General features: G+C 40.5%; 1 protein-coding gene across 1 annotated transcript in view; it reads left to right on the top strand.

The window, feature by feature from the left end:
- The first annotated feature begins 10,302 nt into the window (after positions 1–10,302).
- Positions 10,303–16,455, top strand: part of cep83 (centrosomal protein 83) — a 29,442-nt gene continuing 23,289 nt past the window's right edge. Inside the window, exons 1-2 of the mRNA XM_088924220.1 lie at positions 10,303–10,358; positions 11,736–12,025. Of these exons, the coding sequence (XP_088780346.1) occupies positions 11,754–12,025 (272 nt within the window). The 5' untranslated portion in view covers positions 10,303–10,358; positions 11,736–11,753. The remainder of the gene's footprint in view (positions 10,359–11,735; positions 12,026–16,455) is intronic.

Below are 16,455 nucleotides of genomic sequence, written 5' to 3'. Positions count from 1 at the left end.
GAACAAGTAATAGGTTTATTCCATGCTGAAAAAAAGAAGAGAGAAAAAACACAACGTATCGGCCGTGGAGCCTTCTTCAGGTGTGACACCTATTACTTGTTCCTTTGCAGCCTACGCATGCTGACGCAGCTACCCACCTGAACCATATAGTGTATATTTTGTCAGTTAAGATATTAATTAAGCCTTACACAAACGTGCTTTTTTAATCTTTTACATGTCAGACACTTTGTTAAGCAAAATGTGCCTCAATTTGCGTATAGCTGGTCTGTTCTTTGATCTCGTGCAATGAGCTTCTAACTCACAGCTGGTGTCTTTTTTCCCAAGCACATTGAGCTGTCTGTTTGTCACCTGAAATATGCTCAGTGCAAGGAGCTCCATATAGAATTTTCGAATGCAGGTTGGGTGAAGGGCTTAAGCAATGCTCTCACAGGTGCTCTATTATAATGCTAGACATCAAGTCATACAATACAAGGTCTTGCATTGACTTCATCACTCTAAAACTAAACTGAACACGATACATCCCTTCAGTGTCTCCTGTAAGGGACAGGTGCAGGGTCTCTGGTGGTACACTCACACATCTCATCTGACTACGTCTTGAATTGTATGCCTTGTGGATAGAAATAGTCCAGTGGTACTCGAAAGTGTTGAGGACGAATATTCCCTCTGATCCTGAATTAGCACTCTTTGGTTGTTCAGAGGCAACATCCGGACTAACAAAGGAAGGGCAATCAGCACTGATGTTCGGAATGGTTGTGGCCAACAAAATATGTTCTTGTTCTCTGTTTCAAGAGCTGGCGCAACAAGATGATCTCCTCAGTTAGAATGGAGTCACATACTGTATGGTGCGCATCATAAACAGATAACCGCGCAATGCCTCAGAACTCAATGCGTCTCTGCACTATGCACTTTTGACTTGGACTGCCATGTATTTATGTTCACTACCATATATTTCTTGTTCTGGTTGTTTATTGACTGTACATTCTATCACTATTTATTATGTACTATGGTGTTGTCTGTTGTACTGGGCTGTCTGCTGTGCTGTGCTTATCCTAAAAGAATAGCGCAAATACAAATTCCAATGTACATGGACATGTAGCAATAAACTCTTTTACCTACCCTCTCTACCTCTGAAGGTAGTATTTGGCAACTCCTCCGCCAGCAGGGATTACACTGACATGACACCTCCTGTAGTGTATCATCACGTTTGAACACTTCGGAGGAGAAGAGATGTGACCGTTCCTCTAGGCAGAATCACTGCCTAGACTCTTTGACTTGTTGGCTTCTGTTTATGAGCTGTCATCTGGAGGTCAAAGCACTAATGTCTGATTGGATTGATGTATGGAGATGCATGGTATGCAATGGCCGATGGAGAACAATTATTTTGTATGCAGTTGACTCATTCTTTGTTAATTTGTTTTGGATTATGCTAGGATGTGCATTCTAGGACCAGCTTGAGTTTTCTGACAGAGGGAACCAGGTGACTGGCCAGGATGACACGTTTCGTGTTGGCGTTCGTGACTTCATCTATCTCACCGAGGGTTCCAGGAACTATTGATTCAATACAACACCCGAGCATGATAAATTCATGAACGACTTCACATTGGGCATGACCGTTTTCTTAACATGAGCCTTGCCCTTTTTACGCCAAACGTAATACTTGATGATGTCCAAAAAGCTCACATTTCATTTCATCTAACCATAAGACAATTGTCATTTAGATGAAGTTCAAGTCAAATTTGAGCAACTTTTTTATTGCAGTTTGCTGTTTAGAAGAGGTTTTTCTTTGCCAGTTCGTCAGATTAATGCAAACAATGTTGAATGGCAGCTTTCAGCATTTTGTATGCTGAAGATGCCAGTTTGCATTGGAGATCTGCAGCAGTTAAATTAATGTTTGCCTTCACTTATGTTTATGTTGCACTTGACTCACTGTCCATAGAGACAAGATACACTTGCGTCCTCTTCCTGGCAGATTGTGACCCCTGTGCTTTGTGGAGTTCAGTAAGTTATGATAAAAATAACTTTGCTCTGAGCAATGCTATTACAAATTTTAGAATTGTTTTGAGATGTGTCCCTGACATCCCCTCACATAGAAACGCACATCTTTCACCGAGCTGATGCCCCCATTGTCGGGCTTGTTCTTCGTGTACCGTCGGAGAGCCTCGACACCCAGCCACTGCACCGTGTTAGACACGTCCTTGCAGGGCACGGTCAGCCACTCGTCCCTGACGTGCACCGTGAAACGAGGCATCGCGCTACTTGGCAGTGTGGCAGCTGTAAGTGCTCTGGATAGCGACTGAGTAAAAATACAGTATATAGGAGATGACTAGAGTCACATGTTCTTTGTGAATAATTAAAAATATGGTCACATTTTCATGTAAAAATAACCTGCATTAAGTTTCAGTTTGATCCTACTGGATGTATTCATTAATCCAAGTTGAACTCTGCAACGGGGATTTTCTGAGACAATGCCAGAAATGTCTGGAGTTTATATACACTGATGGAAAAAAAACACAACATTTTCTGGAATGAGAATACTATAGTTATAGCTTATGTACCTTCACAAAAAGTTGTCAATTTGTTTTAAGCCCTCTGACCAGCAATACAGCTTGTGCAGTGAGCCATTGCAACTTGCCAATCACACAAAAGCTCGTTGGGTGCACTTTTACTCAACGAGGTCCAGGTGGAACAATGCCTGATCAGGTCACCTTTAAAAAGGCCTTAATTCAAAGCTTAGGTCACTGCAAGAAAAAGGCCACACTTAGTCCATTTTCTGTGTATTCCATAATGCCTCGAATGTCACCAGAAGCAAGGGAGAGGGCCATTGGCATGCGGCAGCCATGTCATGTGCCAGTGTTGCCAGCCACTATAGAGTAATCCACTCCACTGTGTCCTGACTGCAGAGAAGGTTTCACTGTAGACCAGCAGGACAGATGACTGGTGACCACATCAGAGAAGGACCAACACATCAGACTGGTCCATCTGAGAGATAGTTTTAGATCTGCCACAGATACTGCTGCTGAAACTGCCAGCAGACACAATGCCCGCATCAGTGACAGGACAGTGAGGCTCCATGCTGCTGGCCTTAGAGCAAGGCGACCTGTCAGAGGTCCTCTGCTCACACCTCCTAGACGTCACACCAACTGATTTGGGCCAGACAAAGGCTGCGATGAACTCGTCAGCGGTGGGATCAGGTCCTCTTCACGGATGAGTCACTCTTCAGCCTGTTCCACGCAGACGGGAAGGCCAGAGTGTGGAGGAGGAGGTGTTGCGTTTCTTTTTTCAATCAGTATATATGTTTAAAAGTAAATGTACTTTCTGTGACATATAGTATATCCCATTAGATTTTGTTTACTACAGAAACAAACACTAACTGGTGGGGAGCTTCTACCCTTCTACTTTTTTTTTCTTGTCCTTGACATTATTTTTAAATAGTAGGTGAGTGGTAACTCTGTAGATCAGCTTGTGTCTCTAAAACAGGGAGAATCCTTCCAAGACAGGAGACCCATTCTTCGGGCATAGAAGGAATCTCTGGCATCTGTGGAATGGTGCTGTGTGGCTCTGAAGCTGGAGTGGCTCTAATTGAATTACTGTGGAGATAGAGCCACGCACACTATATTGGTGCCAAGTCTCCTATTACAGAAACTGGTGGCTCTCAGTCACTGAGGTTGCTGCAGAGGAGAAAGGAACATTTAAAAGAGAAGAATGTAAAAGGGCTTGTTCTATTACTGAGACAGCTGCAGAACAAGATAGATGATCTCACTACCTTGGAACCAGGTTATTACTGAATTTTACCCACAACAGGAGGCCTAGCCTATTAGTGTAGCAGAATTCATTATTCTGGGAGAACAGCATGGGTATGGTTATGAATCCAGATGTCTGTGATCAAATCCCAAAGGAGAAGAGTTGCGAATGTCACACATTTGTGTTGCTATAAGTGTGACAACATAAATCATTATATTGTTATAAAAAGTAGTGGAGTTAGCATATAACCATATAACCCAGTTTACCATACTACAATGTATTTTCTTATTCTCCTGCACAGATCTTGATGATACTGTATAGTAAGAAATCAGAGCCAAACTTGGACAACAAAAAACAAATATATATTAGCAATAAAACAAATGATAGCCAGTGCTTTAAGGTTTCTGAATAAGGTCTTGAGTAAAGCACTCAAGAAGTGAACTGCTAATTTAGACTTGGCCATACACACACACCCTGGGACATTGTACAGTACATTATACAATTTATTATATTTCTTTCTGTTTTGGTTTCTGGTGTAATGAAAACAAGTTGTTCACTTGTTTTTTTAGGGCGATATTTATATAAGTTACTGCTCTGTCTGTAATTTATCTCTCAGCAAATGCCTTTATGCAAACAGCATTATTATAAATGACTGCAATTTAATAACAGTGGACAACTGTTTCTCCAGTATCACTTTTAGGCCTGGGATTTTACATACAGTATATCTGATGAACAGAGTTTAAGGAGTTTAATTAAATTCCTCTTTGACTAATGTGACTAATGGTCACTATGTAGTAAATCAAGGTCACCCTTTTAATACATGGACTTAATTATCCTTCAAATTAAATAGATTGGGTCTTTTTGCATAAATGTGGTACTTTGTGCATTACAGAACCTCTGGTAGTATTTATGTAAGAGGGACATAATTGTGTGAATCTTCAGCTCCCATTCATGCTGTCATTAGTTAACAAAAGTTTAATTTTTCTTAGACCCTTTAGATTTAGGGAGTGTAACTTCTTAACAGATATTAACTCAACTCCTTTTAAAGTTTACAGTTAATCAGCAACAGTTTTTATAAAGTGACTGGCACTATGTTAATATTTATCAGATTCCCACAACTTTATCACGAATGTTCCTAGATTCATGGTGATGGATTTCTGTTCCATCTGTATTGAATATTTAAGAAGTTGTGTTCAACGTAATTCTTTGAGGCAATAACTCTAGTTTTATGGTATGTTGGGTTCAGGGGTTCAAACTGCACTTTGTTCAAAGGTGTCAGTTGGTACTGATTCTTGCACATTGAGTGGAACTAGGGTTTACAATATCACCAGTACAACAAACTGCAGCTGTGAAGTAAAAGGCATGAAAGACTGAAAGAAGGTGTTCTATTTCAAGACTGCTGTGCTTGGGCAACCACTGATACTCCAAGCAGACAGCACTTTAAACCACTGCTACACCACCTCCCCACAGTATGGATCTCATTCCTGTGTGATTCTCACTCCTTTGGACTTCTAAGATGGTCTCAAAGGTCTTAGACTGGTCAGCGATAATGAACATGCAATAAATGCGGACCGTATTTTACACCTTTTGCACTTTTTATTTACACAAACTGTCTTCATTTCTGTCAGTACTCTCATCTTCCGTACTGTATGTGTATAGTGCTGTCCAAATATAAAATAATGTCCTATAAAAACATTTAAGGCCCCTGTTGTGTGTAAATAGAAACACTGTGATGGATTAAATCCAACATCCAACAATGCGTGATACTTTGGTGCCTGCAGAATGCCAAGATTGCTGCTGGCTATGTGGGTAATCCATGTCAGGTGCTCCTTGTTAGGCAGAAGTGCATTAAATCCCAAGTCTGACAGCACGTCTTGCGTTGTCAGAAGTCAGTGTTTCTGCTCCTCTTGATATATCTGTCACCAGATGTTTTTAACAGCAGACTTTGCAGCCCAGATGAGAAATTGCTGCCCAATCCATCTGTTTCAGCAGAGACAGCTCTTAGGGGACGGTGGGTGCCACTGTCTTCCAGCAGGACAGTTAAGGGGCTCCTAACTAAAAAATAAATGTCCAGTTGGGTCAGCAGGAAGGGGAACTTCTAACAGGATTCTAACATACAGTAAACTTCTTACAATGACAAACACTTGTTGCCCACACGGCACAGCCTATTTCTGCTGAAAAAGACACATTGATTTAGTATGTTAATGCTTTATTTTCTTGGACTGCTGAACTTTCACTGAATTTACAGGTATTTTGAAACAGTTCTATATGATGTACATATGTATACATCTGCAGAGAAACTGAAGACAGAAGTTGTACTTTCCTGGCATATGATTAGATCCACATTAGAAGCCAGATCCAGTTTCCACACAAAGAAAAAAAGACATGATTTGTTAAAAAGCATTTGCATGCATATACAGTAGCTGTAGTTTATACTAATGGGATCCTATAGCCATAAATTAGAACATGGCTAATTTATGTCATGTCACCAGATGAGCCTTATAATAAAGTCACCAGATGAGCCTTAAAGAGATAATATCGTCAGCAGCCATATCACCCTGCAACTCACAACTGGAAGCCCATTGAAGCTGAGCAGGTGTGAGCCTGGTCAGTACCTGGATGGGAGACCTCCTGGGAAAGACTAAGGTTGCTGCTGGAAGAGGTGTTAGTGGGGCCAGCAGGGGGTACTCACCCTGCGGTCTATGTGGGTCCTAATGCCCCAGTATAGTGATGGGAACACTATACTGTAAATAGGCGCTGTCCTTCGGATGAGACGTAAAACTGAGGTCCTGACTCTCTGTGGTCATTAAAAATCCCAGGGCGTTTCTCGAAAAGAGTAGGGGTGTAACCCTGGCGTCCTGGCTAAATTTCCCATTGGCCCTTATCAATCATGGCCTCCTAATAACCCCCATCTATGAATTGGCTTCATTACTCTGCTCTCCTCCTCACTAATAGCTGATGTGGGGTGAGCGTTCTGGCGCACTATGGCTGCTGTTGCATCATCCAGGTGGATGCTGCACATTGGTTCTGGTGGAGGGGAGTCCCCATTACCTGTAAAGTGCTTTGAGTGGAGTGTCCTGAAAAGCGCTATATAAGTGTAAGCAATTATTATTATAATCATTCGTCAATTTTATTGCCTTAAGAATAAGGTTTTGCTGTTTCATTCTGTTTTGCGCTAGTCTTGGAATATATATATATGATAATGTATCCAGCTATTTTAAAGAGTATGAATATGCAGATTGAGAATATTAATAGAAATATGCAAATGATTAATTTAACAAGCAGGTAAAATGCTGCCACTTGTGAATAACTGCTAGACCTGGTTCATCATTGGGTCTGTGCAGATTGGATGTCTCTTTCAGAGCTGTGAATCTATGTGGTGTTGTGAACCTTGGCTTCTGGACTCCATACCATTTAATCTTCACTCTGGCTAATCCTTAACTGGACCACCTGGGTTAATTAAGCAGTTGCAGACTGGTTTAGTTCAGGGCTTATGGAAAGTTTTAAAATCCTGTGCATGTGTCATGGTTTCCTACCTCTGATCTAGAGTTGAATTGCGAATTGCTAATGCCATTTCTAAATTACTTGGTAAACTGTGTCAGCTCAGTACATTTTGGGTGTTCTAACAAAGATTTAAAATATAGGACATTACTGTATTTCACTATAGCGGAGGGTAGTACTACCCTCTTATGGCCAACACAGAATGTTACATTTTTTTCAACCAAATTGGATTTTATTGATTCAAGGCAGGCAAATGCATTTCTTGCTGTAATCTCAATATCTGAATTCTTAGTATCACTATTTTTTTCCCTCCGGTTGAAGACAAGTTAATGAAGCAAAAGGAGTCTTTCTGAGTATGTGGCTTTATATTTGATCTTCTGGCAGTTCTGATGAGGTGGATAATGGTTTAATCTGTTTTGACAGTGTTTTCCCATTAAATTATCTTGGTTTTTCTCCACACAAAGCAGAGACGTGTGGAGAATATTACTAATGCAAACCGGATTAACTAACCAATCCAATAGATTTTGGAAATCCCGAAGGCGAAGGTTTGTGCTGAGTTTCAGTTAAGGAAAGTAATTTCCTATGACCTTGGGATATGTAACTAGATGGGCATGTAAAATCCTATTACTTCCTAGTAAAATTCCAAAATCCCAAATGAGTCAATGTGTTCGGGCTGTGAGACAATGGAAAAAGCTACTCTGCCATGTTGTTGAAGCTGATACCCTGGTTTCTTTCAAGAAACAGCTGAATGAGATCAATTAACTACTAACTACCAAACAGGCTAGATACTCCAAATGGCATCCTCTTGTCTTATGTTCTTAAAAGAAGCATGTGCTGGAGTCCTGTTCCTCTGAGAGGGTATGTTTGACATCTTGTCAAACCTGAGATGCTTCTCCCAGAGGGGGTAAGTGAGGAAGGCAAAACCAGCACCATGAGCTGGCAGTGTGGAGTAGTGCTTAGGTGCTCTGGGTCAGGCACTGCGCTCATACCCTTGATCAAGATATTTTTACGCTGACGATACTCAAATATACATCCATACCAAACCCGACACTGATGTGGCTGTCTCTATTCTATCTAATTGCATCTCTGACATAAAAATTTGGATGACTCAAAACTTCCTTCATCTTAACTGTGACAAGACTGAAGTCATGCTTATTGGTACCCCCCATCAACTTCGTAAAGCCAGTCCTGTAACCCTGTCTGTAGATGGCTCTGTACTTGAGCTTCAATCAAAATTGAAAAACCTTGGGGTTATATTCGATTCTGGCTTAACATTCGACCCACATGTACAGCATACTGTCAAAACATCTTTTTTTCACCTTAGAAATATTGCAAGACTACGCCCTATGCTATCATTAACTGTGGCTGAAAAGCTGATCAACATATTTGTATTCTCTCGAATTGACTACTGCAATGCTCTACTCCCTGGGGTATCTAAATCTACTCCGAACAAGCTGCAGTATGTCCAAAATTCAGCAGCCAGAATCCTGACCAGGTCTAGTGCAAGTGTTCACATTACTCCTATCCTGGAGTCCTTGCACTGGCTTCCGGTCAAATTCCGCGTAGACTTTAAAATCCTCATGCTCACCTATAAGGCTTTACATGGCTTGGCACCTCAATACCTGTCTGAACTTTTATCGCCCTACTCCCCACCTCGCAACCTCCGCTCTTCAAATTCTGCCCTCCTTACTGTCCCCCAAGCCCGTCTACATTGTATGGGCGAAAGGGCCTTCTCCTGCTATGCCCCCAAGCTCTGGAACTCTTTGCCCAAGGATATTAGAGAGTCACCTTCTCTAAACTCCTTCAAATCCAGACTCAAAACCTTCTTCTTCAGAAAAGCCTTTACTTAACTGGTTCCATTCTTCACCCCTCTGCTCTTCTTAATACCACCTTCCACGGTCTCCTCTATTGTTATTGTTGTATTGTTGTAATTATAATTGTGTCCTATGTTGTGAAATCTTCTTATTTATTGTTGTAGTCTTCTTATTTATTGTTATTGTCATCCTGTAAAGCGCTTTGAGAAGCCACCTTTAAAGGCGCTATATAAAATAAAGTTTATTATTATTATTATTATTATTATTATTATTATTATTTGTCTGTGGATTTTAAAATAAAAGGCCCTGATGTACAAACTGGTAGAAATCCAAGTCACTTTGGATAAGCACATCAGATAAACTAAGAATAATTAAATCATCAGAACTGTGTGCAATTGACTAAGTACCCGAACAGCCTTGCCCAAATTGTTTAAATCCAATTGCTTTGCCATAAGAACATCCCTGTGAACCTCTTACATTGGTCTGTATTGTCTCTATTTGTTAGGTAAAATCTCATTAGAAATTTATGAGTTTTAATTAAAGATGAAGATAACTTGATTAGTTATCTATGTAGAGTGCTAATTGCATGTAATTTGTGTATGTACACGGGTTAAAAAATAATAAGGTAATAGTATCTATTGGTTACATATGTTATGTATTTAATTTTTAATTGAAATGGTACAGCTAGCTGCTTCACACAAGCAATCACAAACTGAGCAAATAAGATGCCAAATAACTGCTATAAATATCTTAAACTTAAATATGTAGTTTGAATGTTATATATTATGTTTTATATTTCTTAGATTACATTTAAGCAGACATCAATGAGTTTTGAGTTACGAGTCACACTTATTATTTTACACTTAATGGGATAGTATTAATTCAGGATCTGGAGCAAACATTTTGTTGTGAAAGATGTACAATAAACTTTGAAATGGGAACATTTTGCAAATAACATGCAGTTTTTTTTAACCTACACTCCGAAAAAGTTCTGTTGATAGTTTAAGATGTTTTAGCAGCTGAAAGGTATATGAGGCGAAAGCAAAAGCTTTTTAGCAGCTAGATAGAACAAGTGACTAGAACAAGATAAGTTGCGATCTCTGTATCTTTTACATTTTGTTCAGTTTTACAGTTTTATATACTGTACGGTGTCCTTGTGTTACCGCTAGATGGTGCGCAAACGGCGAGTGCCACCCTTCTTGAATGAACTACACTTCTGTGGTCCATCCCGTGAAGCACTTCGGTTTTGTAGTCCTAGCGTGTGTTGGGCTGAGCTTGGCGGAAGGTGGTCTGCAGCTGTAGGTAAGGGGAGTTTAACGCCAGAAATGGTATTATAATTATGTCGCGCAGAAACTGTGAAAATATTTTTACATGTAATGATGCCCATATTCACTTTTTGTTTTATAGTAATGGAAGGATTTTGTGTAGTTACGAGATGCTAATAATTATAAGCAGCGGCGGGAGGAAAAGCGCCATTTTTAAATATCAGAACTGAAGTGACAGGAAAAACAAACGGCATCAACAGAAAGATTATAAAGTGCGTTTCTTTCTAGCTGTACTTTGCATACGCGATATCAAAAGCTTAAGCATAAAATGAAAGCACTGATTCTCTTAGATGACATCAAAAATAATTTTAATACGTGTGTCATGGTTTTTAAGTTCAGCGCAGTTATCCTCAATTTCCCCTCGGGATCAATAAAGTCCTATCTTATGTAGATTACTCAAATGATTGGCAGTGACATCCAGTTCCCGTTCTGTGTGCTGTTATTTTAATCGATTATCTGAAAACAGTATCGCTTAGTGATTTATGAGACTCGGAAAAGGGAGTGTCTTTAGTTTCTAACGACTCGCTTTGAACAGGACCTTGTAGTAAAATTTGCTTATGTGAACTACTGGTGTCATCAGATCTTTTATGGCAGGATTTTAAATCAGGAATTTTAGCCTGGATGTACAAGCTGTTGTTACCAGGGGCGCGCTGTTACCTTAACAACGACGTTAAAAAAGGTTAATCAAGCTCCACCCCAGCTGCAGTTCAGGGTTTGTTTTCGGTTTAGTCTTGGGATTTACTAGCGCTGAGGAAACAATGGTATTTATAGCTTTTGTCACAGAATAATTTACCGTTGTATTTTAATCTTTTGGAAGCGTGGATTTAATAATTGTGATTATCTTATTTTAGACTGTTTTTTGGCTAGATCACTGTCCCATAGTCACTCCTTTAACGAGATCCATGTAACCAGACGATCACTTAGAGATGTTTACACGACGGTCTAAAGTTGAGAAACAAATTCCCTGTTAACCTGCTTCTGCGCCTCGTTGGCAGTTCTCTCACACAGGGCGGAGTGTGATATTCCCGAATTATCTCGTGTAAGCAGCTGGAAAATGGATGGATTTCTGTTGAAGTGCGTGGACTTCTTTTCCCAAACCAACGGAGCAGAATGTTGCCTTTTCGATTTACTTAGCAGATGTGCAGCTAAAGCTGATTGATGAGAAACTATCGCCCGTCTGTAATCCAGTTTTGGATGTGGATACCCATCCTTCTTTAATCGAAAACTTGATTAGGTGACGTTTTAGAAAATAAAGAAATCAGACTTCCACGTTCTAGTTTGTGCTGATTGCTGTTGTAGTTCTAGAGTTGAATAGGACACAAGACTACTGTATGTCAAACATGTTCTCTTCAAGGTGATTTAGTTGTCTGGGATGACCACTGGGCAGGAGGAGGAGGAGGCTGCTGCTGGACACCCTTCGACGAGTGAGAGACCTCTGCCTGCAGGCCTGGTGCTCCCTTCTGCTGTAGCGCAGTCTGCACCCCTCTTTCCAGGCATGGACCCTCTGGCTGGGAACCCTACAATCGCGCGAGCTGTGGGGCTGGGAGCTTCCGATATGGAGCTGCAGAAATTGCTCATCGACGAAAGAATGAGATGTGAGCATCACAAGACTAATTATCAAACTCTAAAAGCCGAGCACACAAGGTGAGTCCAATATGTGTGTTTTGGATTGTTCTTGTTACCAAGTTATTTATTCAACCCTTTATTTCCAGATAACGGTCAGGGAAAGTCAGAGCCTGTCTTGGAAGCACAGGGAGCAAGTGGGGTGTGGGACTGGATGGGATGCCGGTCTATGTGTGATGATTTGAGAGTTTGAGTTTACTTGGGCCATTAGAAATATGATCAGTAAATTCCCGGAGTATTTTTGTGGCTGCTTTGAATCACACAGCTGGAACAATTACCAACGTTTGCACACATTCAAAGAATACGTTTTATAAACACGGTAATAAAATGTGGCATTTAATCCACAATGAAGACAGGTAAATCACACTGTCATGATACACACAAATGGCTGGTCATATAGTTTAGGATTACAAATTCTAACATAGAATTAAATATAAAACTTGGGTGTGTGTTACTGAGTCTTATAACATCAGCCTCAAAGAGGACAAGTTATATATTCAGTTGCTGTCATGATTCAGCATATTACCAGATATTTATTGGAATAAAAGCTTGTTTCTCCAGTTCTTCAAATGTGAATGCTGAATGTTCAGTCCCGATCGGAATTGACACACTGGGCCAGGAGAGGATTCCTGATGAGGGTTGAAAGTCCCACAGGAATGGAAACAGCTGGATCCGTGTAAATGCTGGTTCTGTCCGTGTCCACTTAGCGCTCTGCCCAGATGTTTTTCTTTTGGCATGGGGGAAGGGACGAGCTCTGTTCCAATCAAACACACACCACATTCTTGTGCAGAAACCTGGAAAGCTTGCTCACAGTTGCTTTAATATGCAATCATGTTGACAAATGTTTGACAATGTTGACAAATGTATGACAAGCCTACAGCTTGTAGGTAGCTGATGAAGTTTTGGGCAGAAATCTGTTTTACCCAAGGTCTCTGTCTGGCCCAGCAGTTTCTTTCACCTAAACGTGTTTGGCCTCAACAGTTCATTGTGTACGTCTGTGGTCACGATGACATGATTAGTGTGCTGTCAAGTTGTCAGGACCTCAGTGAGCAAGTGGTGAACGGAGTGCAACAACTGTTAAGTGGTAATGCTGTCCAGTGTAGTGGCAAACCCACATAGTACATCCCTCATTGGGGTTGTGACAGTTGATATCCAGCTGGATATGAATATAGATGTGCATTCCTCCTACAGATTCAGTGAGTGTTAATTTAGAGATTAAGTCACTGGTGTTGTCAGGGTCTTCCCATGATTGCCTAGCTCGGATGTTGGAGTACCAGAGAATCCTAGTTAGGATCTCCCTCTCTCATAAACATCCTTGTGGAGCTGGTTGAGAGGAGTTGACCAGTTCTTGGATTGACTTCCATGTCAAGGGAAAGATTATAAAGGTAATAATCTTTTTTTTTTAACAGTTTGTTCTCAGCCTTACCAGTACCTTGATGCAACATAAACGCACACAAACGTGCGCATGTGCAGGCGTACAGGTGCAATTTAGAGATGCCTATTAACCTCGCTTGTGTAACAGCTGCTGCTCTGTTCTGCTGGGATTTGCTCAGGCTCAGAACAGAAAAATACATCAGTGGCTGCAAATAATTTAAAGCATAGATGAATTGGCTATTCTTTTAAATTGACATTCATTACAGATATGCCTTTCTAATTTTTTTGGTTTGTGCATTTGTTGAGTCTTAACTTCCCTCTCAGGAATGTTAACACCTGCATTTTCAAGCAGCATTATTTTGTTGACTAGAGGTCACCCACTCCCACTCCCAGTTCAATCATCGTGTACGTTGGGGGAGTTGGCAGTTCTAGGCCTGGAAGGCCTGTGTGTCTGTAGGTTGTCATTCTAACTCAGCCCTTAAGAAGCTTAGACAGCTCATTACTGGCTTAATGCTTAATGAGGCCAATTTAACAGCTTCATTCAGCTCCTCAGGTGCTGATTGAAGAGATGTAGAGAACCCACTTGATCCTTTCTTCTGAATTTTTGCTTCATTAAGAGCAATATGGTGGATGGTATTGAGATAAAAACATTACTTATATCTCAGGGTTATAGTGGAGAAAATATAGCTTAGCCTAACACAAAAGTGTGCACTGTTAAACTGGTGTGAAGGTAATGATTGGCTTCAGTTTACCTTATGCACTCCTGCGGTTTCCTAATAAATGGGGGGCAAATACTAGAGTGGAAATTCATCTTCATCTAGGGTGGTCCCCTGTGGCCTGTAACCATGAAGTTGTATGGATCTTGAATTGGGCCTTTCCCCATTTTGTGCAAATACCACATGGTGGCGATGTTGAGCTGTGAATCATTTTGACTTATCCTTTGATGTATAGGCCTGCATAATGGGCAGCAAATCAGTTGTGGGGACACTGTGTAAATAACAAGATGTTCATTGAATATGAAAAAGGAGAAACAAACTCAGAAAGGGTGGAAAACCTGATTTGACTAACCTGATTTTTTTCTGTAGGACCTTTAAATGAACTCTAAATGCACATGGGGTGTTAAGAAGGTTTTGCAGCTTACATATGTACATAAGAACCAAAGAAAGTTTTCAGTTGAGAGGAGACTATTTGGCCAATGTAGCTCTTTTGGTTTTTAATAGCAATGAGATCTGAGGATTTCATCCACTGCCGAAACCCTCTGTGTTCCCTGTTTTAAATGCACTTTCACATGGTTTCTGTTTGTGTCCTCAGACTCACATTCCATTATTGATTCATAGAAGTCAATTGGGTTCACTTTATCAAAGACCTCAGCAGAGACCCACATTCTATTTTTGTAAGGGAGAAAGCAGCGCAAATCAGATTTGTGCTTGTTGTGTCAGGGAATCTCTACTGACCGTGATAATGTCAGAAGGCTGAATCAAAGTTGCAGAACTTCCAAGTGTTTGGATTTTTTGTTGCACATATGAATTGGTGATGAAAAATATATCCGTGTGAAAAATTTGGCACAAATCAACTGTAGGTGTCCGAGACTGGCTGCTTTGCACCATCGGCAAAAAATATTGGGGATGTTGACGCATGATTTTCTGTTGCTGCACAGCAATGCAGGATTTCACAAGAGCTGAGTTGCATAGACTGCCATTCTCCACTGTGGCTTGTCCTGCTAATTTATTCACCCTCCAGACTGCTTGTGTGTTAATGACTCTTATCGCTTCCATTATTTGGATTCTGCTATGTGACACTTGGTTTTCATATTTCCCAGAAGCCTAGCATTGAAGAGTAGGCACCTACTCAATGTTGCGAATTTCAAGGAAATGGCGAAAATTAATAACGCTGTTGAAATTTCACGTCTGCATCAAATGTGCTTTTAAGGAAATGGCCGATGCATTCGATTAACTATGTAATTTTTTACTTTTTTGAATGTCCTTGCATCTGAGGCAAAAAAGAATGAAATGCATATAACAGCCGCTAATTTTTCTTGACAGTCAAAGGAGCTGACTTTAGCTGGGAGTTGGTAGATTGGAGGATAAGGAACTTACATTTACAGCATGGGATAAATACATTGTGAAGAAATGGGTTTTATTGTTTTTTCTTTTTGTGTACCTCAAACCTTTTTAAGGAGAGGCGCAAATGTTGAAGCATTTAACTGAACGCAAGTTGAGGTCTTTGACCCACGATTAGCGGGTTCGAGCATGAGCCACGCTGCTAGACGACTATGACCAAGACTCTTAAGAGGCTGCCCACAATTTGCTCAGTGCCGCTAGGCCCAGAGTGGGTTTAACAGGTCATAGTTCTCTTTGTCCTCAGAGGCACAGGTGGAGTAAACCGTCCTTATTCTTACCTTGTGATGTTGTGAGCTTGAAACCGCCGCCAAGGTGAGAAAAACACACAGCTGGAAATTGGGTGGGTATAACTTCATTTACAATCCTACGTGTATATTAAAAAAGACTTTACATACCTCCCGAATATTGGGAATGATTAGGTTTTTATTATAATAAAACAGAAATGTGCCATTCTTTTTGTCAGGATAAACAATGAAAGTAAAACAATTAAGTCATTTATCTTCCTGAATAGACCACTTCTACTTTTGAGCCTGACTGCGCTCCTTGTATGGAAACAAATGGTTGAGTTCAGTTGATTGGTTTCAGGGGAAATGCCAAGGAAGTTGCTGAAGCTCTATTTATTCTTTAGTGTAACTGCTGTCTTGCACATGGGGGTTGGGGGGGGGAAGCAGAAGGAAGTTAAACTCTCCCATTTATTGTAGAAATAAGCCAAATTCTATCTGCAACAATCTGGTGACACATGCAATTTCAGAATTATCAGTTAATCAGTATGTTGCAGAGAAGGTTTGAGTTTTTCTTTATATCTGTTTATCACAAAAAACCTCTCTGTAGGACCACTGCTGCTATACATGAAGTGCTAATTATTTCTTAATTGCAGTATCTTGCAAAAGTATTCAGACACTTCCTATGGTGTACCATGTTGTGAAATCACAAAATGATGCTTACAGTTTTTTAATG

The sequence above is a fragment of the Atractosteus spatula genome, chromosome 8 (assembly GCF_055471065.1).
Source record: "Atractosteus spatula isolate fAtrSpa1 chromosome 8, fAtrSpa1.hap1, whole genome shotgun sequence".
Taxonomy (NCBI): domain Eukaryota; kingdom Metazoa; phylum Chordata; class Actinopteri; order Semionotiformes; family Lepisosteidae; genus Atractosteus; species Atractosteus spatula.
This window is presented reverse-complemented; position numbering and strand designations above follow the sequence as displayed.